The sequence below is a fragment of the Pectinophora gossypiella genome, chromosome 23 (assembly GCF_024362695.1).
Source record: "Pectinophora gossypiella chromosome 23, ilPecGoss1.1, whole genome shotgun sequence".
Lineage (NCBI taxonomy): Eukaryota > Metazoa > Arthropoda > Insecta > Lepidoptera > Gelechiidae > Pectinophora > Pectinophora gossypiella.
Genome location: NC_065426.1, coordinates 9837230 through 9862566, shown reverse-complemented (window position 1 = coordinate 9862566; position 25337 = coordinate 9837230). Strand labels below are relative to the sequence as shown.

Genomic DNA, 25337 nt, shown 5'->3' with positions numbered 1-25337 from the left:
ATATTACGAGAACAACAAGTCAAAAATATATGGCAAAGTTTAAAAAATATATTTAAAAGCATAATGTCAGCTGTCCAGTTTTGCTTGTCGACAAACACTTAGATCGAAAGCCTCTTGAAGGCCCTTCCAAAGCCTTGATTGACCTCATGCGCAAAAATATTTTTTGGCAATTTGTCATTCAACGGGGGCCACGCCACACTTTGGTAACAAAAACAAACAGATATAATAAATGACAAACCCTTTTTTTCTATTTATTAATTGGAACAATAATTTGGCAATGTCATCTACCCAGCTCACATTGCTCTTCTCTGTTCGATTTTTCTACCTTGAACACTGATAATAAATAATTTAAGTTTTTAAAGAAATGATTATCTTGAAAAATAATTACCAGCACTGAATTTTTTTTTCTATTTGCTAATTATGTCACTGCTGGGCAAAGGCCTTTCCCTTCACCTTCCAACCGTCCCAATAATAATAATTTATCTTTCTCAAATATGTACCTACAGCAGTTTCTCTGAAATTCACTTAAGGGTAGGGTTTTACTTAAGGGTAATTAAAAATGAAAGTAAAACTACAAAAAACAGTAACTTCAATAATATTTTTATTATGTACTACACGAGTTATAATGAGGAATGTTCTTATTTACATAGCTTTTGCATTTCATAACTCCAATATATTTATTGAACATTTATATAATACAGGCTTCAACTGGTGGCTATAACGTATATTACACTACTCTAGTCGCAACACATAATACTGAAAGGATTGTTGCGTTTAAAGAAAAATGTGAAAGCGCACCAAACATTATTCAAAATTTCTAATCAAACTGCTTATTGATAAATAATATACATAAATACATTTATGTAACAAACAACCTGCATCGATTAGTTAAACACGAAAAAATATAATTAAAATAAAATTTCAAAAATCTGTACATAGAAAAATATAGTTGTCGGAAATTATTGATTTTATTTTACAAAGGTGTGGGATAAAATAAATTATAAATTGATTGGCTGGAGTAAAGTAAGATGTACAGGATATTATTGCGTATGGCTAGCGGCGCGGCCGCATGTTTAAGGCCTGGGTAACATTTACCTGCAAATAATAACATTTACAATTAAAACAATTTTTTTTGACGTGACTTATTGTAGATTTGCCGCAGATGGCATTAACTACTTGGCCGGACAAATGGGGAGCGCTGAAGGCTCTCACCCGGTACAACGTTTAAGACAACAGGCCTAAGAGTACCCAGTTGGGCGCGAACCTCGGCTCAGGGCGTCGTCTGAGAGGAAAAATATTTGAAAGAATTAATCGATCCTAGTGGGTCGATAACGATAAGCGCTGAATGAGGGAAATCGACGACCACGCCGACGGGGTCGATATCGGAGACAATTAAAACACATAATAACGGGTTCTTACCGCGTTTAAAGTAGGGATATGAGACTCCCGATATTTCGACACTATTGCAAGTACCATGATCACGGGATGACTTTAAACGCGGTAAGAACCCGTTATTATGTTTTTAATTATGATAATAACCGCGTAAACTTAAAACAATGTATAATAACATTACTGTCTATTGTAATTTTTTTACTTACGAATAAAGAATTTTCATTATAGACGGCGATACGGCACTACCCATCACGTTAGAAAGCTCAGTTAGGTGCTGGTACTCAGTTCATCTAATGATGGGTGTACTAGTGTATACACATCACTTTGAAACCATGTCACATTAACTTTTTGACAAATTAAACCGTAAGTCTCATATGTAAGCGCGACAGGGTTCTAAAGTGGGTACATGATACTGCTCTGCTCATGACTGTACCTCTGACTATATTTTTATAATAATGGTCGAGCAAACTTTGTTAGTGAAAACTGCACTTAAAATAATATAATAACTCATTGGTGCAAGTACTCCCCGGCGCTCACGAGCATTAATATGTATACAGTTTGGTACCGTGTCACATTAACTTTTTTGACAAATTGAACTGTAAGTCTCACTAAATGTCAAATATGTTAGTGCGACAGAGTCCTAAAGTGGGTACATGATATTGCTCATGACTGTACCACAGTGACTTATTTATCACATAGCCAATGGGATTTGTTCATATTTTATTGACGTGATCATACCGTCGGAAGGAACGTTAAGCCGTTGATCCCGGTTACTACTTACTGATGTAAGTTAGTAGTCGTTACATGAGCCATGTCAGGGGCCTTTGGCGGCTCAATAGTAACCCTGACGCCAGGGTTGATGGGGTCGATAACCCACCTCACAATCCACACGACAGAAAAAGAAGAAGATGTGATAATGTTTCATAACTTACTGATAGGTGGTGAGCCGAATTGTCGTCTATAATAGGCTAGTTTCCAACTAGTCAAATCAGTTACTTTTTACTAAACGTCAAAACACGAAATTACTATAGAATTTGTTTGAAAAAGCACTTTGTGACGTCATAGAAAAACGTGATAAATTGTCGGACTTATTATTACGTTTTTCTTGTTTAAAATTCAAAAATGAGTAAAATTGAAAAAAGAAAACGGGTTTTATTACTTTTACATGTGTCTTTATTTAGTAATCAGAATTTAATAATTTATCTTGAACCTAGTACACGACCCAATTGTCGGTTGGGACTTTATTGATTACGCTATGTTTACGTATGAATATTATTGGGCGCGTGGTCTCTACAAGGGGATCCGGTTTGTGCTTAACCGGTCTAAATCAGCATTCTATCAGATGTCTGCCTTATAGCAGGACCACAATGAAGATAAATGATAATGAAACAATGATTATAAATATAATACCTATGTATGCGTGTCGTGGCGACGCTAGCTTAAGCCTTCTCGATCATGTCGATGTTGATTTTGTAGAACACGTACGGGAAGTACTCAGACTGCCCGAACCCGAGCCCCGCCAGCTCCGCGCTCTGCGAGTGAAGATACATAGCATTAGTTGTAGTTTTTTTTTTGACGTGACTTATTGTAGATTTGCCGCAGATGGCATTAACTACTTGGCCGGACAAATGGAGAGCGCTGAAGGCTCTCACCCGAAATTAGTTGTAGTGTCAAGTTCATGTATCTATAAAAAGACAAAAACAATAGGTAATAAAAAATGTGTGTGTGTGTGTGTGTGTGTGAGAGAGACAGAGAGAGTGAGTGCCGGGTGTGTTTGTGTGTGTGAGAGTGAGTGTGTGTACGTGAGTGAGAGTGTGTACGTGAGTGTGTGTGTACGTGAGTGAGTGCGTGTGTGTGTGTGTGAGAGAGAGAGAGTGCCGGCTGCCGAGTGTGAGTTTATGGGTGTGTAGTTGTGTGAGTGAGTGAGCGTGTGTTTATATGTGAGTGAGTGTGAATGTGTGTGAGTGTGGGTATGTGTGTGCGTGGTTGTGTGTCCGCCCTTGCGTGCGCACCTCGGCCTGTGCGCCGGCGTTGGCGGAGTGGTCGAGGTGCGCGTAAAGCGAGTGCAGCACGTCGCGCAGCTTCTTCATGCTCTTGCGCGACGGGACCAGCACCGCCGCCTGGAAGTTGACGGGCAGACCGTATCTGGAAGGAGAGAGAAGGATAGGATAGATAACACATCAATACACTTCAGTTATTATTTATTTATGACAGAACAAGTGGCAATCGTGTAGTTTTTTGTTTTTTTTTTTAAATTCTTACCTTAGCACCGACTCCACGAACACGCGGAGAGCTTTGACATGTATCCAGGCACAGAAGCACTCGGAGAAGTTCACCTTCAGCCATCGCACCAGCGGACCCTGGGTGGACACACATTGGTTAGCAGATTTTTTTTTAATTTGCCCATTCCGCCAGGCAAAGGGAACTTGGCTCATACAGCCTTGTTTTTGGTCTTGTCCTTTTACTGTTTAGCACAGTCACACCCTAGACTAGTGTGGCCTATCCATAAACTATTGATAGATAAAAAAAGCAATAGATAGTTGGATTCCCAATTGGGATTCGAGTCGAGAGTCGTAATCACATTGTGAGACTGCCCTTTGTTTGATAAGGACATTGTAAGCTTGAATCAGCTGATTGTCCGAGAAAATAAGATGATTCCATACTTTAGAGGGCATGTTAAGCCGTTGGTCCCGGCTATTATCCGTAAAAAACACCTCTACCAACCGAGTGGAGTAGCGTTATAGAGTATGCTCAATACCGCCTCAGGTTGATAGAAGGGAGGCCTGTGCCTAGCAGTGGTGGGAGTATTTAATAACTAGACGAACACATCCAATACCAGACATTTTTATCATTTAGGTAGTCATTAATCTTATAATAAGCTTTTTTACATAAAGTAAGCTTCACATGAGCAGAGACTATGGAAGTCCATTTGCTTCGATCTTAGGCTAGGTTTATAGGCTTTTTTTTTTTTGAATTTTTGGCCTGGTTACATAGACCTAGGTTATAGGCTGTTTATGTATGCTAGGGATGTGAAAGTGTCATGTAATACTCACGAACTGCTTCTTCTTGTCGGTGACCAACTTGGTGATCTCATTCTTGCCGGCGGCCAAGTCAGCTTCATTGTACGAGAACTCGCGCACGACGAACTTGCGCTCGCGAGCGTGTAGCTTGAACTCGTCTGCCACCTGTGAACATCAATCACTTACCTATAAATAAAAACAAGGTATCTAAAACTCTTAATATGTGATAGGTAACCCAAATCAATAGGGCCAAGTTTTAGTGGCATCGTAACGAATACTGAGGGAGATGAGTTAGTATCAAGGGGATTTTTCTGTCGCAAAATTCATTTTTTTTTTTTCTAATTCTATACTTTTGCGATGGAAAATTCCACTTGGTATCAACTCAGAATCATGGTCTCAATCAACCCAAAGTTTTCGTTACGATGTCACTGACACTATGTATAGCAGAGACAAGAGACGTCACATTACGGGCGTCACGCTTGGTGTGACGTAAACGCCAACAGTGTGGCAAGAGCTTAAAATATAGTCATTTATTTCAGGTGCTACATGGCTGTAGCACAGTCCTATGTTTATACAAAGGTACAACATTATAATAACAACAATAAGGGTCCTCTACGTGTTGGCTTCGGCTCCACGCACACCTTCCGGAACAACAAACGGTCCGTAACTCCATAGGTCCGAGATATAGAAACGACATACAATAATAGTAGGTCCAGCTAATTAAATGATTAAGATTAAGAAGATTTCAAGCCGATTACTTATGAAACCCGCAGTGGAGCAGCGTGGTGGAGTATGCTACATACCCCCTCCGGTTGATTGAGGGGACACCTGTGCCCAGCAGTGGGACGTATATAGGCTGTCTATGTATGTATGTACTTATGAAATAGTTTATTCTAATTGTGGGTAATAAATACTTCCAGGAATGAACATGCTAACTGACCTTCTTGAAGAGCGTGACGCTGTAGAGTCCGTAGTCGTTGTCCTGGTAGATGAGCTGCGTGGAGCGAGGCACGATCATGTCGGTGATCTTCTCGTAGTTGGCGTTCCACTCATTGAACATCGACCTGTGGTATAAATCATGTACATAGTACAGTCATGAGTAATATAATGTACCCACTTTAGGACTCTGTCGCACTAGCATATTTGACATTTAGTGAGACTTACAGTTCAATTTGTCAAAAAAGTTAATGTGACATGGTACCAAAGTGTATGTCATATTAATGGTCGTGACCGTACATGCCCATTCTATTTTTATAACAGTTACTGTGGCCTCTGGTACACCGGCTTGCTTCTCAAACGGGGAGCGCCGGTACCGGACTTGCACGAATTAGTTATTAATTTATCTTAAGTGCAATTTCGACTAGCACAGTTGGCTTGACCATTATAGACGGCTATACGACTCACCACCTATCACGTTGGTCTAACAGAAAGCTCGGTGAGATGTGGGTACTTAGTTCATCTTGTGATGGATGTATCTACGACTACTTTATGTCTATCAGGGGATCGGTTATCCTCTTGTTGCGATCCATACACACCTTTGTACGTACTTAAAACTATATCTAGATGAACTGAGTACCCACACCTTACCGACTTTTCTGCTACACCAACATGAAAGGTGGTGAGCCGTTCGCCGTTTGTAACAGTCGAGCCAACTATGTTAGTGAAAACTGCACTTAAGATAGATTAATAACTCATTGGTGAAAGTCCCGTATCGGGGTCGTACCGGCGCACCCTTGTTGAAAATCAAGCCGATGTACCACAGTGACTTAAAAATTCTAATAAAAAAAGAATATTGTTATATTTTTTGGTGTTTGTCACAATATCAAAAGGTATACTGACTTGGGCACGATGACGAGGAGCGTGGTGAGGTACTCGCTGTCCAGAATGAAGTGCTCCTTCTTCACCAAGTCCGCTAGGTTGCGGGTCAACAGGCTTCCACTGTGCACAAACAAGAAAAAATTTAAAAAAAAAACTGGCAACTGTTTTTCTAATCGCTCCCAAAGTAATTTGTATAAGTTAAACGACTGAGGGCTAACTGATGTTTACATTATACTTTGCGTAGAAACAGTCCCATGTCGTGTTTAGCAATGCTTTTTTTTTCAATAGTTTATTGTACACAGAAACAAAGACATAAAGACATGTTGATTACACACAAAACTGACAAACCGTTTAGTTTATTTCATATTTTCAATAGAAATCTCATCCAGCAGATTTGCTTCTTAGCGTTTATGGTATTTGTTCATATTTTTCAATAAATAAATAAGTTGTTTATACTTACGTTTGTTTCTTCTCCAAGTTTTGTAGGTTGCCCTTGAGTGCGTTGTAGGCCGAAGACTTGGATTTCAGGTCGGCGTCAATTTGACCCACCTGCAAACATTAACATTACTATATTTAACTGGGGTAGTAGCCACATTTGTAATACTGATTTTGATCGGATTTCCAGACACAACAGCAAAACAATGAAAATTTGGTTTAAAAAGGATAATAGGCCTTACAAGAGAATGCGAAAAGCATTCTGCCTGCTTAGGCTACAAGTAGCATGAAAATAAACAGGGCGTTAGTGACATCATAACGAAAACAAAATAGAATGTCTACTTGATTGTACTAAAAACGGTTGACATAAGCGAAGAGATTGGTTTTTTTATACATATAAAATTCATACCTGTTTACTGATGATATCAGCGATGTTACGGAGGCTCTGCTTGATGGGATACTTGGCCATGTCCCACTGAAAGCGGGTGAGGTATGTCGGCAGGTCGCCTGCGAAATTAAGGGCACGTCAAGGCACGCTCTATTGTGGGGTGGGGGTATATCTGTGTTTTAACGGTTAGGTCACATAACCTTCACGACAATATCACAATGAAGCTATCGTCACAATGTCGGCGTGACGAGGCGCGACAGTGGCGCTAGTAGTTGTATTGTACTAGGCGTTACGCTCGGAGCGACGACAAGCGCTCGCAATGTGACGGCTGTCGTGCTCCATTTGCCCTCCGTCACGCCAGCAGTATGACGCGAGCTTTCACTGTGACGGCTTTGTGCCATTCCGGTATGTGACAAAGCCCTAAGTCCGTGAGGGAAAGAAAACAGGCTATCGTGTTTTTATGCCGGGAATCGAACCCAGGAAAGGGGCACGGGAACACCACAAAGCCAGATTTCGGATCGGAGCAGTTAAGTTTATTGCCTCAAGGATCTTTCTCTACCAACCTGCAACGAGGTATGCTCTATACTTCTTATTTATGTGAATAAAAAAAAACATATCTGTTTCATTTCCCTCATAAACTTCACATCTAGATAGTTTAAATTTTGTTATAAGCACCGCTTTTAAAATTGATAAAAAATATATTATTTTTCACAATTTTCACGATTTATTTCAATTATTGGAAATTCTTGAAAAATTAATCACTATAAACTATTCTATAAGAAAAATCTATGACTATCAACTATTATAATTTAATTAAACAACGATCTATACTCTGTTCCAATTTTAAAATTATAGATGTCATTTTTGAATTAAGAAATTACAAGTTAAAAATGTTGTTCTTTTTATTGTTTAAGAGTACTGTGCAAAAGCGTGCATCAGTGCATAAAAAATACAAGCAAGTAGAAATAAGTTCAGATGACGTAATTTTATTTTAAATAATTGTTTATTTCTGTGTGCAGAATAAATAATACCTAATGATATTGAGTCACGTAACTAGTATAAAGAAAATTTTCAGAGGAACAAAGCATAGAAAATCTTTCGAAATTCCAATAATTGTAAATATGTGTAACTTTCATGTAATAATCTATTAACGTATTATGTATTTTATTATTATTTTAAGTAAAAAAAATACGATGCTCAAAATATAGATAGAGTTAAAAAAATTAAACACCTTAACACTAAAATGGTATAAGTACAAAAATATCATTTTTGAGTATTTTATAAAAATGAGTGCTTGAACGAAAAAATAACTTAAAAATAAGCTGTACGGGTCGGTGAAACTGAAAAAAAAATAATAGCACTAGACAAACCATGCAACGATATATCACATACAGCACGGGTTTATTAAAAAAAAACTACATGCTAACATCAAATAGGTCATGCACATTCCACTGTGTTTAACATGTAAACATTAACAAACCAATGCAAAGCTTATTCATTATATAAAAAAAAAAACTTAATTCGTCCCTTGGCTATAGCTAAAATTGACACGAAATTATTATTTCTTAGCTAAACATGTTTTGATATTGTCTTTTCAGTTGTATATATGTGTGTGCTCGTTTTGAGTGATAACTAATTGACGTAATCCTTAGAATTCATTCAAACAGCCGATTTGTTAATATATTTTCACATTTCTTTTTAACACAGATGGATACACTTAAGTGATATTATATTGGTGATATTTTAAACGTTGTATGTACCTCTTTCTTGTACACAAACATAAGGTTACGAAAGTTCCGTGTTTCGGACGACAAGTTAAGCCGTTTCGTTGCAAAATACCCCCAAATCGCAATTTAAGAGTGTACTGGAGTATGCTCCATACCGCCTCCGTTTGAAAGGAGGCCTGTGCCCTGTGGGATGTATATAAATATGTACCTACATGTTTATGAAACATAACGTTGTAATCAAACATCGTACATTTTATGAGTGCTAGTATATTCTTCTACTCTTTATTTCATACTAATTCAGTCAGCAAAAATTTAGTATCGATCGCCATCGACTCGCAAAGAAGAGACTAATTCAGTTTTGATGTTCCTTGGCTGGGTATAATTTCAGATACTACTATATCAAAACTATTTTTTTTTAAGTTCTCATTCAATAGTAAACCTTTTTGGATATGACTGGAGCCTTGGCCTAACAATACAGATTGTTTCAGCGCAATTAAGTTCTCGGATTCATGTTGCGCTGTAAACGAATCGTGAATACAGAACGAGCTATCATCTCAGTTTATTGTCGACCATTCGGTGAATAGCCTGTTTTAGTGTTGAGCTGTTTGGACAAGATCATATAGGTATTAATTGTACACAGCACATCGATCTCTCTTTATCTGGTTTATGTTGTGACGTTTTTCCTTGCAAAGATGAAAAGGGTCTTAAATCAGTTTCGATGTAAGAAAGTAATTATTGCCTAGTTATTTCGACATCAAATCGTTACACTTCATCTAATCTTAGTCTCAAAACTAGTAAGATGGTAATAAATTATATTTCCATTATTTTTAGGAACACCCTCATAATGTAACAGTGAAGTAGTCCCAAGCTTATTTGCATATTCCACATTGAAAATTCTTCTTACATTTTAACTAGTAATGTGAATCAATTATTGCTACCGGCTTGAATCATTTATATATTCTTTAAAATAGTACAGGAAGTCCTCGTGCTAGAGGAAGAGCACCGATGAAGTGGGTGGACCAGGTCAAGCAGGTGGCTGGGGGCCATATACAAAGAGCTGTATACATGACACAGGACCGAGCCTAGTGGAGGAAGAAATTATGATACTCAGCAGTGACGGAACGATAAGAAAGAAGATGAAGAAGAAGGAAAATTCGACAGATTAAAACCCGATCACGTTGGAATTGTGCTCAATAATGTATCAACTCATTTATGCTTGCGCGTGGTGTTTTAACACAAGGCTACGGTCAATAATTGTTTCATAAACACCCATAAAGCTTTATTAATAGTTCCCAAAACAACCTAAATACTGACCTAATAAGACTTCCTCCGCTTTGTGGCGTAACAGTGTACTTTAAGCTTTCAGTTTTTGGGGTTCACGCTTTTCAAACATAGTTCGTAAGTGGTTAAAAATGTTTTTTCGGGGTAGTGGGGTTTATAGGCACTAGTTTAGCTAAATAAATTTCAAGGTACATAATCTTTCAACTAAGTGTATTTACTTTTAAGAGACGATAGTACGATATATACGTGACTAAACTATTAAATATCATGTTTATTCAAAAAAAATGACATAGATTTTGACGAAGTTTATGGTGGATAGTCTTTTTGTACTGTCATTTCTTTGTTTTATATTGTTGATTGCTAAATAAACATTTTCTTTAGACGTAATAATTGAGGCATCGAAAGTGTTGTGAAACATCTCCGTGTCTTAATTCGGGTTTGCTTTTGTCGTCTCCTTCCAGTATAAAGGTAAAATCGTATTGGTATAACACGGATGTGACGTCATACGATATGCTCTATTAAGTCTGACCTAGTTTCCACGCTATAAGTTTGGTTGCTTGTTCCTTTTCTATACATTTTTGTGGGTTTTTCGCGTAGTCTCTTTACCGGGTGAGAGCCTTCAGCGCTCCCCATTTGTCCGGCCAAGTAGTTAATGCCATCTGCGGCAAATCTACAATAAGTCACGTCAAACAAAAAAAATCGCGTAGTCTGTTTATCTAAGCTGAAGATTCGACAAGGCTCTAGATTGGACCTTCCAAGCCAATGAGTACCCCAGCCCAATTACAAATTAAGTCAAATACTTCCGAAAACACATTGCTCGAGTATATAGCTTTCCTCGCCATGTGTTCCTTCACCGCTGAGCACGTGATAATCATTTATGATCTATTAAGCTGTCTTCCAACTAAGCTACCACGGCTTCATTTCAATAAATTATATTTTTCATAATTCTTTGTCATGGCTGTGTGGAAAAATACGACTCAAATAACTTCACTGCGTCTTCGTAAATAATAAAATATAAAAATACATATATATTAAGGTTAGGTTCAAAATTACAACAATTACATACATCGAGTAACATTTTAAAAACGTCGATGCAAATAAAAATAAAACTTAAAAAGCTACAAAATCACAATTGTGTTGTATAAATAAGCGGCTACTAGGGTATCCATGAATATAACTTTTCAATAGACTGTTTCTTGGAATATGTGAATATAAAGCATTGAAAAGTTTGAAATATTTCACGAAATGCCCTTCTTATATTAACTACAGGGTTTTACTGCTTATTGGTAGTATCTATAGCGGTTTACTGTCAAAGCGACATTGACAAGACAGGTGTTGTGTCAAGACGTACATTTGTGGGAATATGCTAGCTTCAGTGGAACGAAGCGTCACCCTAAACTTAATGCCAAATATTGAAAAATCTTTTTGAAGTTAATTTAATCAAAGACTCCAATGTACGAAGACGTGCCCGAAAACTGTTAATAAAATCTCAACGCCTTGTCTTCATACATCGAAGTATACATTCAAAATGTAGTAACTTAAATAAATTTAAAATTCAGGATGGCGCTCCCGAGACCAAAATTTTATTACGGACAGCGCCATCTGTACTACAATATCAAAAATACGCCAAGTGCATGTCAAGTCAAAGAGTGGAAAAATGATAATGTTGTTTCTAATTATTTATACGCAATCACTGCCGTCACAATCCTATTCAATGTTTACGCGACTAATACATATTTGATTTCGCAGGCAGCGCTGTACGTAAGATTAAGAAACGAAACTTCAGTCTCTTTGCAAACCTACAGATTTTATCGGTCCTACCGGATTTTGGATACCCGAATCGTATTTGAGACTAATTTCACGCGAATATCCATACCAAGTTGACATTGCTCCTTGAAATGTTTCCAAAACACTCGATTTGGGAACTTGGCACTGCGCCAAAATACACGGCGAATGGCTGGCGCAGCTCTTAGAAGTAATTACGCGATGCTATAGTAACTACAGTGTAGGTTAGTCTCAAATGCGACCCAGACAGCTCAAGGACCAGGGCTGCCTAAACCTTGGCTCAGGACGTGATGAGGCCTCTCCTCATCTTCTTCCTCGTCCCAGCGGGGCGAACTGCGACCACTGGAGGGCTGCGATGGCTGCGACACACACTCCGAATGGGAGTGCGAGTGCGAGTGGTCCCGGTGCTCGCACGGCCAGCAGCCGTGGTGCTCAGAGAAGGCAGAGTCGCACACAGGAGACGTGGGAGTGGGGGGTGGCTCCCCTCCACCGGGGTCCGCGTACGAGTCGATGCCTAGAGGCCGCAGAGTTTCTTTGGTAGCTACCACCTCGATAAATCCCTCTGTCACACTTAACCTTCACCATTAATCTATTCCTTTACAAGTATTATTTATTAAAGCGCGATTGATTGTAAATCCAAAAGTTATTAAAACTTTCTTTATTGATCGTAAACGCCTCACGCTTTGAAATCGGGAATAAATAAAATTATAGGAAATTAGTAAGAGGATAGGAGCAAAATATAAAGAAAAACAAATACATGTTTCTTTGATTATAAATAGTGAAAATAATCTTTAAATAATATTTATAATAAATTAAAAAGCGCAAAGCATAGACAATATGTAAAAGCTCAATATGGCTAAGCTATGAATGTCTTGTGAGGCAGTGATTGCGGTCGACTATGACATGAAGATATTGTTAAAATATCGCAGTAACATGTCAGTGCAAACTTACATTTATTCTAAAGTAACCGAAATACATAAAACTGTGGTCTTAATATTAAGACATGGAATATTTGTTTAACAGAACAGAACTAATCAGAAATCGCATTTTTGAAAGTTTGGTGCGTTGTTAATATTGTTTTAGTCAAACAAAAATAATATTTTTCCTAATATCATTCATGATATAGTCGCCTTATAGAAAAAGACACGTAAGCACCTTTTGGAAAATCATATTTGGATGTGTTTTGTCCACAAAACCTCGAAATAGACAAGGTATTTCAATCCATGTAAAAAAAATGTAGTCTCAATGTTTAGCCCGATTGAAATTAATTGACCGAAATCGAGGTTTTGTTGAAGAAAATCACGCGATATTTCAAAAAGAGCTCTTACGTGAGTTTTACTATAAGGCGATATTTTGTTTAGTATACAGTCCAGTGCCCAACGTGAATTGTATGATAGCTATAACTCGAGTGGTATTATTTATTTACTAATTAAGATATTTTATGAAAGGAAACCTCCATAATATTTCCATCTAAATAGTTTCAGGCATAAACCAGTGAAATTAGTTTCTGTCACGCTAACGACCCAATTGTTGTCCGATAGCGAATACATCGATTAAATAGATATAGTAATGTTAGGATATAAATTACTTGGGTTAAAAATTTGGCAGAACCATTAATAAAAAATCAATCACCTGATTTGGTTAAGAGACTCCAATCATGAATGAACATGTTGAGCAAATGTGCCGCGACTGCATGATGTTATAGTTTCGTAGTTTGTGTTGTTAAGTGCAAAGGTAATGAAATGAAGATTTGCTTTGTTCCAGAACAATATACACCTATATAACAAATACACATGTGAAAATTCAATATACAATTTCTAAAATGCGATTTCGTACATTTTTGAGAGTTGTAACAACGAATTATTTGATACAATTGTGACGTAAGATGTTCACCTAAGCTGAAAACACAAATATACGAAAGGTTTCTATGAACTATTTATTCCTATTACGGAAAAAAATATAAGCGATAGAATAGTTGCAATCAATATGTTTTTTTAAGCGTAAAACGATATACACTATAAACATAATGATTATGATTACACTCGATAGTTTCCGTCTTAACATCGATATTACGTCAGATTGTGTCAAATAATTACAACACTTAACACCCTAAATTACTTAAATATTAAATCACTAGCTCTACCTCAAATCACAGTATAGACAATTATACAAATTATGGATATCAACATCACCAACAAATAAATTTAAAATTAACTGTAAACGATACTACCCTTTTGATAAAATTTCGATCTCTGTAGTTTAAAATATCAAATATTCATTTTTGAACAAAACAAAAACAGAATAAACCCACGTAGTGCCAACGAAATATAAGCTATAACACATGCAAGAAACAAAATATATTGTATTTATACTTTAATATATACATATATTTTATATGAGTACGTAATAAAATTACTTACGATGATTTTATAACTGAGCGTAATAAAATTTCAGCGCGTCTTTGAAGCTTCGATATAATACTAGCCCGTATTAATAAACTACGTTTATAAAATATATAATAAGACTGACGCTTTTTCTACTTGAAAAAACATTGTGTATATCTATAAAGTTATTAATAGAAAAACAAATAATATTTGACGCGATTACTTGCTAGCGTAGCTGCTAGATTTGATTCTCAGTTTGGAAAACATTCGTTTAAAAATAGATAAAACTTCAACAATACGTACAATAAAACAGGACGATCTATTCGAAACGGCCCAAAGTCTTTAATATTTAATACCCCCATAACCTATATTTTCAAGTTGCTTCGTAAAGCTGACGTAAGTAGTTAACGACACAATAAAATACCCGAGACGGTATCAAATATACAATGGAAACAACGTCTTGTTTGCAGCGGAACGGTAGTTGATGATACAATCTCGAGAAACAAAGCTACCCGTATGAAAAATATGAAGTTATATTTTTCATAATAATGACTATTTCATATGTTTCCCAATGGAACAATTTCTTCAAGGTTGATATTTTATAATAATAGCCTATTAACACGGGCCTAAAGCACATAATAAATTGAAAGCTGTACATACACTACACATATTACTTACTTCCGCAAACTTTTTTCCATTTCTCAGACACTGAAATGCAAGTCAAATTCTAACATTCCAAAAATCTATAATAATTATATGCAACAAGTCAATCTAAATACTACGGTGTCAGCCGTGAATTATTATTAAAATTTAATATAATAATAATAAAAAAGCATTTTAAAATAAAAAATATAAATATGTACCAGTTTAAATACTAATACTATTCGTGCTATCTATACACACGTGTTTTTTTAAATATTATAAACGACAAAATTGATTAAATGAAACGAGAATAATTTTGATATTACTTTACATTTATAATATAGCCAATTGAACTAACGCAGAATATTATTCAATATTTGTTTTTAAATTATGATTTTAGAATAAAAAATTAAAGACATGTTTTATTTTCGGATTTTTAAAATCTGACACAACATTTACTTAATATAATAATTATGTATGTATAGTACCTAATTATAAACATTATTTCTAAATCATACCTCACGCCGATAAAATAATTATTTCAATTGTCATTGCTGCACCTATGAAAAATTGCCAGAACTTATAAAATAGTGTTCAACGATTAAAAATAATGCAAAATAAATATTTTCCACGAACATACATTCCATTTTCTATTTACATGGTGCCGTGTGGGTGCTAGGTTCAAAATAGTCGTACGTAGATGAACCTTTGTCTAAAGTCATTGAAAATAAAAACAATTTCAACACTGTCCACTCAACATTCTTAGCCATTCATTGTGTTAAATATATTAAATAACATGTGAGCAAAGTATATCAACAAATCTTTGAGTAAAATCATTTTTAGAAAGGAGTTCGTATTTTATCACTATGAAGACTGGAGTTATCTTTGTAAACCGTAATCTTAAAAGTGGTTATTCACATTTTGCCCGGAAAAGCTAATCTTTGTCTATGTCAATGTCAGCTGTATCATTTTTAGTTAACATCAACGACTGTAATTCATAAACGAAAGACATGACACATAAAACCAAGCCAACCATCAACCATCCTAATAATAATAATCTTACTTCACGGTAAGGTCCATGGTAGGGTGGAAATTATTTATTTATTTTACCCATTAACAAATTATGTGTCTTCTGCTACTAAAATTTAATTTAAATATCGTAAAAAAAATTAATAAAGTCGAAAACAGAATATTTATGAGTTCTCTTTGCGAATGTGGTCTATAGATATCGATCCAATATTTTTTTAAATCTAAATTCTATTTAGTCAATTGGAATTTGAACGATTCAGAACGCAAAATTATACCAAAGATTCGTTGATATTCTATACAAGTAAATAATATTATATACACATTAGTGCTTAATAGTGAATATTCATGTCATTGGATATATGAGGTGTCAATGTGTGAATAATGTAAAAAATAAACAAATAATATACATATAAACATTCTTGGATACTGTGCAATTGTATAATTGCAAATAAATAAAGAAATGCAAAAATAATATTAAAACACACTCGCAAGTTTCGTTGATTTTAAAAACAATAAAGAGAACAAGTTAAAAAACCTCGAGTGTGGTAAGTAGGTAAATAAAATAAAATAACTTCATGCAAAGAATTAAAAATAAAATTAATAAATAAAAAGGAAGAGTTAAAATAAAATAGGTAATTCGAAAACCACCGAAATTCAGCGACACATGCTTAAATCTTTCGCACTACTCTGTGCTTTTATTATATTTCACTTCTCTACTTCAAATTCATTCTTTATCTATGGTAATTAGTTTTTCATGCTGGCAACATTAGGCCCAACTTTTCAACAGCTTTAACCTTTCTCTAAATTTTCTCAAACATGCTACGATATTTATTTTTTAATTTTAAACTTTGACATGCAAAATATTTTTTTAAACCCTTGTTTATTTTAAAAATCTATTTCTTGTAAATGACTAACGATTCTAGTTTCAATTTCAGTTTTAATGTCCAAAAATATTTATAATAAATGGCACCAAACACATTGTAAATAAATTAAAAACTTTCTTTTCATAATAAACGTTGCGATGTAGGATAGATGTTTAGTGCCATATGAGAAAATAAATAAAAGTTAAAAATGAAAAAGGTTGTCTTACTGTTATTTGCCATCAAGTTCTCATGAAGCTTGTCGCGTTGATCTTCGAGAACCTGTTAATGATAAAATAGTGTTAATTATTGAAAAATAATAATTCAAATATAACAATAATAAGCACCTAAATATAAGAATATTTAAACATAATATAAGCTCACGACTATATCCCAATTGGGGTAGTCAGAGGTACATCCTCACAAGAAATATGTTTAAAAAAATATATTTAAATAGAATGATTGATTATCTACACATTATCATTTTTTATTGTCAATCTTTTTTCTTAAGTTAAAAACATCTTTTTTAATGAATTTTAATAGGCATAATGGTCATAATTGGGCAGAAGGCAAGAGGGAACTCACGGCTCTATTTTTCCCTAAAAAGTTACATGGAGGATGCTACACCAACAAGAGTGTGGCTCTTAAATTAGTGATGAATGGTCATAATTATTAATGGCTCGTGTAATACTTGTATTGTTTAGTCTTATTAGAATTTTCGCTGTATTTTTTATTGCAAGGTTTATAAAAAAAACGATGGCTGTGTAGCTACTCAACCACAGTTTTATGAAGAGTTGATAGAGAAAACGGCGATTAAGGCGAGATGTGTATAAACACATCGCCTCTATCAACGTAGCCGCGGCAACTAGTTTATGCTAGTAGCCGGAACCAACATCATAACGTGCATTCCGAAGCACGTAACCATCTTTTTTGGACAACTGGCGATTCAGCGAGCAAAATCCTAAACAAAGGACAGTCTCACAAAGTAATTCGACAATGGCCCCGTCGGGAATCGAACCCGGATTAGCTCTAAACAACTAGACCTCTGTTGTTGTCAATATTGCAAAAAGGACAGTTACCTCTCCGAGATATTGCGCGACCTTCCGAGTGACGCTCTCGACGAAGGTGTCCAACTTGCCGAGGTCATCAGACAGTCCCACCAGCTGGTCCAGAGTCCCCACCTGGCGGACAAATAAAAAACTACAATCAAACTCAAAAGTTAGAGCTTCTTGTGGGAGCTGTAAGGTCAATGACCGACTACACCGACCCTACATTACTCACGATCCGGTTTGTTACAGAAGCGACAGCCTGTCTGACCTTCCAACTCGCGAAGGGACAACCAGGCCAATACAGGTCAAGTCACATACCTTCAGAACGCATTTTTAAAGCAGTAATAATAAAATAAAATTAAAATTAAAAATTGTTTATTTCAGACGAAGTCCATAGAATGTTAGTATACAAACAACTTATAAACTAGGGTTAGTAAGACATTATTCGGGCGAGCATAAAAACAAACTTATAAAGTGTGAAGCTCCATGAACGTTTTTAGAAGGGGAGAGTCCCACCTATCACATAACATTGTTTACGCCGTTATTATCATAATTAAAACACATAATAACGGGTTCTTACCGCGTTTAAATGGGGATATGAGACTCCCGATATTCCCCCGATACTCCCGATATTTTATTTATATTATTTATTTTATTATATTTTTTTATTATATATATTAATATCGGGAGTCTCATATCCCCATTTAAACGCGGTAAAAACCCGTTATTATGTGTTTTAACTATCACATAACGTCTTCAGGATACTGTTGGGGCTGGCTCGAGTTCGAAATTAAGACTTGTCTGCCAGTAGAACCATTATTTACTAATAAGTCATTACAAATAATGTTTCCCCTAATAGAAACTGCAGAAAGGGCAGGTTTATGTAAAGTGTAACTCAATACAGAATGTAGGGCTTCCAAGCTTCTAAGTATCCAATTTCTAGAGGTTGTTGACAGTAGGCAAACCCTGGGAATGTAATTAGTTAAAGTAAAGGCTGATTTCAGTGTAAAACCTTTTCCACAAACTGTAATGGAGCAGGGTCCTTAACAAGGTCTTATTTTGTTGTAAAATTCTAAGTCATCAGCCGCCAAATCTTACACCAGTCTTCCCTACTTCGCCTTTGTCTATGATCATATTTTAAACAAAAAAGGATAGTGTAATGTTCTCACTTTAATAGCACAGAAATCAGATTCATTTACTCAAAATAATTACCATGAATAAACTAGTTGAAGGTCAGTATAAAGTTTTTGAATCTACATCATTTGACAAGGTGTTATGGCTGAGGAGAAATGACAAGAAACTGCAACAGCAACACATACATAAATTGTATTATTATGTCAAAGAATAGGAAATTTATTTTGAACAATAGATACTATTCTGACATTAGTAAGTAGATAAATTAAATGTATTTAATTATTTCGAGAAAGATTTATGCCACTACACATCACAAATCAACACTTAAAATCATCACTTATAATAAATAACTTTAGATCTTATATTTTTTTTAATTGTTAAGACTAAATATAATAAAATCTTAATAATAAATAATAAAATCATAGGAATATGACCTGAGATATAAAGATTGTAGGTTCAGAATGAAAATTAGTAATAATATGCCAATATAAAAACAGTAATAGGAAATGATAAAGTGTCATAATTTTTCAGTCACATGAGACATTGTAACTTTTTCAGACTTTTAAACTTTTTTTTACTTTTTTCTGTGAATTCTCAAAGAAAACTAACTTCAATATAAGAGACCTTTAATTTTAAAATTTTTGGGTTACATACCTTCAAGTCTGGGATTGGGAATTTGTAGTTGACGCTGAGGTTGCCAGATTTGGTGGCATTGTTCAGGTTGTCCCATGTCTGCTGGCAAGTTTTGTCGCCAGGGGCGCTAATCAACCAGTATTCTGACATTTTCACTGAAAAAAATCCACAAACACCATAAAACACCACAACCTTGAAACCAATTAAGCTTATAACTACTAAAACAACAGGGACATTGTACCGTATCACATGTCTGTTTCTATTTAAACTAATCGCTTTGTCGCAAAAATCGATATTTAGCCTGAGAAGCGCAAGTCTGCGCCCCATGGGGCTAGCGAAATGAATGGTGTTTTCACCGCGGTAAGTGACGCATTCGGCTGGAGCCGTGAATCAATATCGGGAGTGGGACACTGGCGCCCGCTCGGCGGTCAGACTTCCCGGCGCCCGCTTTAGAATAGCACAAGAAAAACACCCCCAAACCACCCTATGAACCGACCGTCATAACTTTTGACACTTTCAAGTCGCGCGCAAAAGCTTATTCCTTGAACACCGGCCACTACACAGGATTATACGCACCACAATACTCACCCAAAACTTATAATTTAGTGCTGTTCAACAACAAATAATTCAAAACAGCTGTAATTTGGTGAAATCACAAGACAATCGGGACTAGCCCCTCAGCGCCATGAAAATTCACGTGATGCGGTGCTGCCACCTACAACGACTGAGCAGACAGCTGATTTACGTCAATTGTCTATGGTGCCACATTTTTTCAAAAGTTATATCTTCTCCTTGCATTAATAAACTCACATATTCTGTTTATATAACCTTAAATAGCAATTCATTAATAAATTAACCTTTATTAGTAACAATCTTATTTTTATAAATGAAATTGGCATGTGTAATATACGAAATTACTGGCTGAAATTCATCGGGAAATATTGATCAATAGGCTTATGCTTTTTTAAAAACTATATTTTTGTTTGTGTCTATGGATTCCCGTTACATTTTATGCAGATTCTTTCAACTTTAGATATTAATTCTACTCTTTAGTCGCTCAATAAATCGTACATTTAATGAAAACTAAACTAACTTGTTTTCGACATTATTTTTATGGGTATAGGTTCGGTATAGCTCGATAATTTTGTATAAAAATGAACAACGATAAAACCTGGAACGCTATGAGTACCTACTGAACCAATACTGAACGCATTATTCAATTTGGTCCAATTGTCCAATTATAACTGTCACTGACACTGTCAAATTTTTGTACTACAAATTTGTAGGTTACGAAACAAACATTAAAAATGCGAATATTCAACTTTTTATCGAAGAAAGTCGGCGATCTTACTATCAAATATTCAAATTTTCCTGAGTCTTATGTGAAAAGGAGCTATGAACAGGTAAAATTTAATCTGTGAAGTGCAATATTTTGTCGATTGCAAAAACATAACCTCATTGATTGTTTTTCTGCGTTTCAGGTGTATTGGAAGACTCCCGCTGGGTACCCACAGTATACAAAGGCCCAGATAGCTCGCAAAAAGTTCCGTTTCACAACAAACAGGCCGTGGACTGGCCAGTTCCGTATGCAAAATGACCGTGGAGTCTTGAGGAAAAAAGTGTTCTTGGAACCTATTAAAAACTGGACCTTTTTCAAGTCAGTATTTTTCTCCTCTAAATGAATTTGTATGATTAAATCCTGTAATCTCTATTCGAGTAATCAGAGCCATAAGTCTTCAAGACAACAGCTATTCCTACAATAAGCTTGATACCTATATTGAAAATGAAAACAACTATTATTTAAAGAATAAGATAAACAGCTGAATGTGTTCTGTATCTTTTATTTGCCAGTGTAGTATAGAAACTACTTGCTCCAAGTCACAAAAAAAAAAATATTTACAGATTGTAATATCCTTCCAAAAGTACTTATAAATTAAAAATTGCTGTTTCCAGGGGTGACCGTGTGGAGGTGATGGTGGGTCGCGACAAGGGCAAGCAGGGCATAGTGTGCCAGGTTATCCAGGAACGCAACTGGGTCATCGTCGAGGGGCTCAACACACATCTTAGAGTTGTTAGTACCGTATCATGACAATAATAAACACATAATAAGCTCATGACTATCCAGACTGAGGTAGTCAGAGGTACCTACATACATCTCAAGATGAACTAAGCATCCATAACTCACTGAGCTTTCTGTTAGACCAACATGATAGGTGGTGAGCCATATCGCCATCTATAATGGTCGAGCCAACTGTGTTAGTGAAAACTGCACTTAAGAGAAATTAATAACTGTTTGCTGCAAGTCCGTCCTATTATTAAGTAGGCTATTATAATATTGAAAAATAATAATCATCACATTATTGCACGTACACTCCCAGAATTCTTAAATAATATACAAGGAATTAAATTAAAGTATGGAAATTATTTTAAAACTGGACTTGTAGGCCTTTGACAGTAGCTTCTTTCTTCCAGAAAATGTCTCGGGTGAAAAAAATATGTATAGGGGTGTGATGGGAACGTCATCTTGGAAAACTGCTCCGCATCAGGGAGATACCCTACGGCCTGGAAAAACTATAGCACGTAGAACTTTTTTGATTTCACGAGACCTATTTTAGTCTTGGTCAAATTCTATCGCGGTAATAAAATGGCGGGAAAACAAGACACGCGAGCAGCTTGCTGCGAGCGAACCACGCGACATCTAGTTTTTATATATTGCTTCTGCCATTACATTGTATTTTGGAATAATTATGTACCCAAGTAATGAGAAAATAGGTTATTATCATATTAAATGAATGTAGCCTGAAAAGTTCCTCATTGCAGCCACAAAGTTGTAAAATGAACCATTAGTGTTTTGTTTTTCTTGAATTGCTTTGCCTTCGCATTTAGCCGATCACCGAAGGTAGGGAAACATGGATGTATAATTAACGGAAAGGACACAAAAAAGCTTAGTTTGGGATGATGTAATAATAAATAAACTTAATTACACATTTAAGTTGGTATTTACAATTTTATATTATTATTTTTAATAAATTGAGCTAATAATGCATTAGTGGCATTGACTACTATGAGCTTTCTCATACTTAGCAACGCCATCTAGTTTTTGTAACATTATTAATAGCTAAATAAATAAATAAATTTTATTATTATATAAACATTTAATGCACAAAATAAAGTTAAGATATGGTGGTATCCGGGTCCCACTATGGTGATGGTGACTGTAAAACTCCCACTGAGTTTTACATTGGTCCCCAAACTAGGCTATGCCTGAATCTTGAGAAACCAGATAAAAGTTTTATTAATTGCTATCCTTAAAATTATATAAATAACTTATAATTTTCAGGTGGGCAAAGACGCCAACTTCCCCGGGGTAACAATACAGTCGGAGGCACCCCTGCTGGTGACGACGGGCGTGAAGCTGGTCGACCCGGAGACGCTCAAGGCCACGGAGATCGAGTGGCGCTACACTGAGGAGGGGGACAAGGTATGATCCATTGTATAAGAAGACCAGGTATGCTCAATCCTATTCTTCTTCTATAGTGTGGGTTGTGAGGCAGAGTACCAACCTCATCAACCCTGGCGTCAGGGTTACTATTGTGCCGCCAAAGGCCCCTGACATGGCTCATGTAACGACTATTTACATCAGTAAGTAGTAACCAGAACCAACGGTTTAATGTGCCTTCCGAAGCACGGATCATCTTACTTTCGGTACAATCAGGTGATCAGCCTGTAATGTCCTAACTAGACTAGGGACCAAAATATATTTTTTGTGATATGTCCCCACCGGGAATCGACCCCAGGACCTCCGGACCGTGAGCTCAATGCTCAACCACTGGACCACGGAGGTTAATATTTGATATTGTGTTTTAGAGTGTCTCCATCCAAATTCGCCCATGCACATGAACCCATGCCAAATGGAATCTCGTAATAAAATCTAGAATGTTCCAATGACAGGTCCGAGTCTCACTAGCGAGCGGTAGAATCATCCCCATACCGAAAACGAGTGAAGAGACAATAGATTATAAGACCAAGGACGTCTACATTGAGAATGCTGAGAAGGATACCACTGCCGACGCTGCTACTAAGGTAATAAGAACTAATTAATATGTGGTGTTAGTGACACCGTACTGAATACCCTGGAGGATGACTTAAAAATAGCAACAAGAAGTTAGTACACAAGTTTTCATTATTAGAATCAGTATACAAGGTGTTAAAATTGATACCACTTACCACCTAACAGAGAATCCTCTAAAAATGTAAAACACAAATCAGTTTTGCCACTAACTGTACATTTATTTCTTCAGATTACCTTCGATCCGAAGCTGCGCACATTTGAAATGGACGTGATGGAAGCAATGGGTATCAAGGAAGAGAGAACTCCAGCTAAATCCTACTGGTATTAGTTTAATTAAATTAATAAAATAATATATATAATTCTCGTCAAAAAAATCGAAACACTTCCAAATGTTTGTTTATCAAAACACGAGCATAATTAAATTTGAATTTGGAATATTAATATTAAAAATTAAAAACCCATTGTAAAATATCATTTATTTAATATTTTATTCGCATTTAATATTTTCTGATAATTCTTATTTGGCCTAAAGGTCTCTCTAACCAGGCCAAAAACCCTACAAAAAAGAAAAAAGATAATCCTTATGGAACATTAAACTTGCATGGTGTTTAGATTTTTTCATGAGAAGTGTATTATGTATAGATAGTGATCGTGATTTGTTAATTAAATAGTTTCTATTCATCGGCTACTTCGTTTTATTTTGTACTTTTAAGTAACTTTCAACTTTATTCTGTCTATGATAAAGATTGTCTATCTCTGTTTTATTTATTATTAAATAGAAAGAGATAAAAACCGGATACACCTTTCATCAACAATTATTATTTTTATAAAAACATTTAATTAAGTAGTTGATTTTATTATAATAATACAACTTGTCACATAATCAGAAACATACGTAACTTCGTCACGTCCAACTAGGTGTTTAGGTGTTCTGAATCTGACCTGGTCCAAACGAACCCATTACACTAGCGGCGTTGCCCCGTTGCACAGCCACTGATAGGTGTTGTTATTTTTATTACATTCAATTTTAGTGGCTTCTATGATAATCTGGAAGCAAATAAAAACATAACTCGTTCAGAAGTTTTTCTCTCGGGCATGTCGTAAAAACCGACAGCTGTGTCTGCACATCTGTATTTTCGGTAGGCAGAAGTGTATAGTACAGTCATGAGCAATATAATGTACCCACTTTAGGACTCTGTCGCACTAACATATTTGACATTTAGTGAGACTTACAGTTCAATTTGTCAAAAAAGTTAATGTGACATGGTACCAAAGTGTATACATATTAACGCTCGTGACCGTACTTACATCACTTAACATAACATAAGCTAATTTCCTTGTAATTTCCCTATTGGGGTAGACAGGGGTACCCAGGGGAGAAATGCATTTTCGGAGGTATGTGACCTAACCTGTATTGGGCTGGTTTTCCCTACCCTAAGGTTATATTAAATTTATTTGCATGTATTTATTGGTAAGTTGTACTTATAGTTTGTACCCGCAATCTTTCAAATTTTTTTTACATTTTTCCTCACCTTATGGTTGTCTGGAAGAAATCGCCTTAAGCGATAAGGCCGCCATTTGCCATGTACTTAGTTAAGAGTCTTTTTGTAATTATTTCTTTACCTACCAATTCCTTGCCAGCTAGAAATAAAACCTAGAAACCACGTGATGTCAACTATCTGTCATTT

At 35.8% G+C, this 25337-nt stretch overlaps 2 protein-coding genes across 3 annotated transcripts; one reads left to right on the top strand and one right to left on the bottom strand.

Annotated features, from left to right (window-relative positions):
• Positions 1-579: 579 nt before the first annotated feature.
• LOC126377572 (V-type proton ATPase subunit C) lies at positions 580-20317 on the bottom strand. 2 transcript variants are annotated; one of them, XM_050025376.1, is made up of 13 exons: positions 20166-20317; positions 19599-19732; positions 17841-17942; positions 16992-17043; positions 7075-7172; positions 6691-6779; positions 6252-6350; positions 5353-5476; positions 4446-4577; positions 3655-3752; positions 3405-3537; positions 2803-2924; positions 580-1095 (listed from the first exon to the last, which is right to left on the bottom strand). In XM_050025376.1, exons 2-12 carry the CDS (start codon positions 19725-19727, stop codon positions 2832-2834), a joined length of 1149 nt encoding a protein of 382 aa, XP_049881333.1. In that variant the 5' UTR covers positions 19728-19732; positions 20166-20317; the 3' UTR covers positions 580-1095; positions 2803-2831. The 2 variants fall into 2 exon arrangements, with proteins under 2 accessions (XP_049881333.1, XP_049881334.1); XM_050025377.1 differs by lacking the exon at positions 20166-20317 and adding an exon at positions 19819-19962.
• Positions 20318-20822: 505 nt separating this feature from the next.
• Positions 20823-24334, top strand: LOC126377593 (probable 39S ribosomal protein L24, mitochondrial). Its single transcript, XM_050025407.1, has 6 exons — positions 20823-20980; positions 21059-21234; positions 21531-21648; positions 22918-23058; positions 23529-23660; positions 23879-24334. The coding sequence occupies exons 1-6, from the start codon at positions 20885-20887 to the stop codon at positions 23975-23977; spliced, it is 762 nt and encodes a 253-aa protein (XP_049881364.1). The 5' UTR covers positions 20823-20884; the 3' UTR covers positions 23978-24334.
• Positions 24335-25337: the final 1003 nt, after the last annotated feature.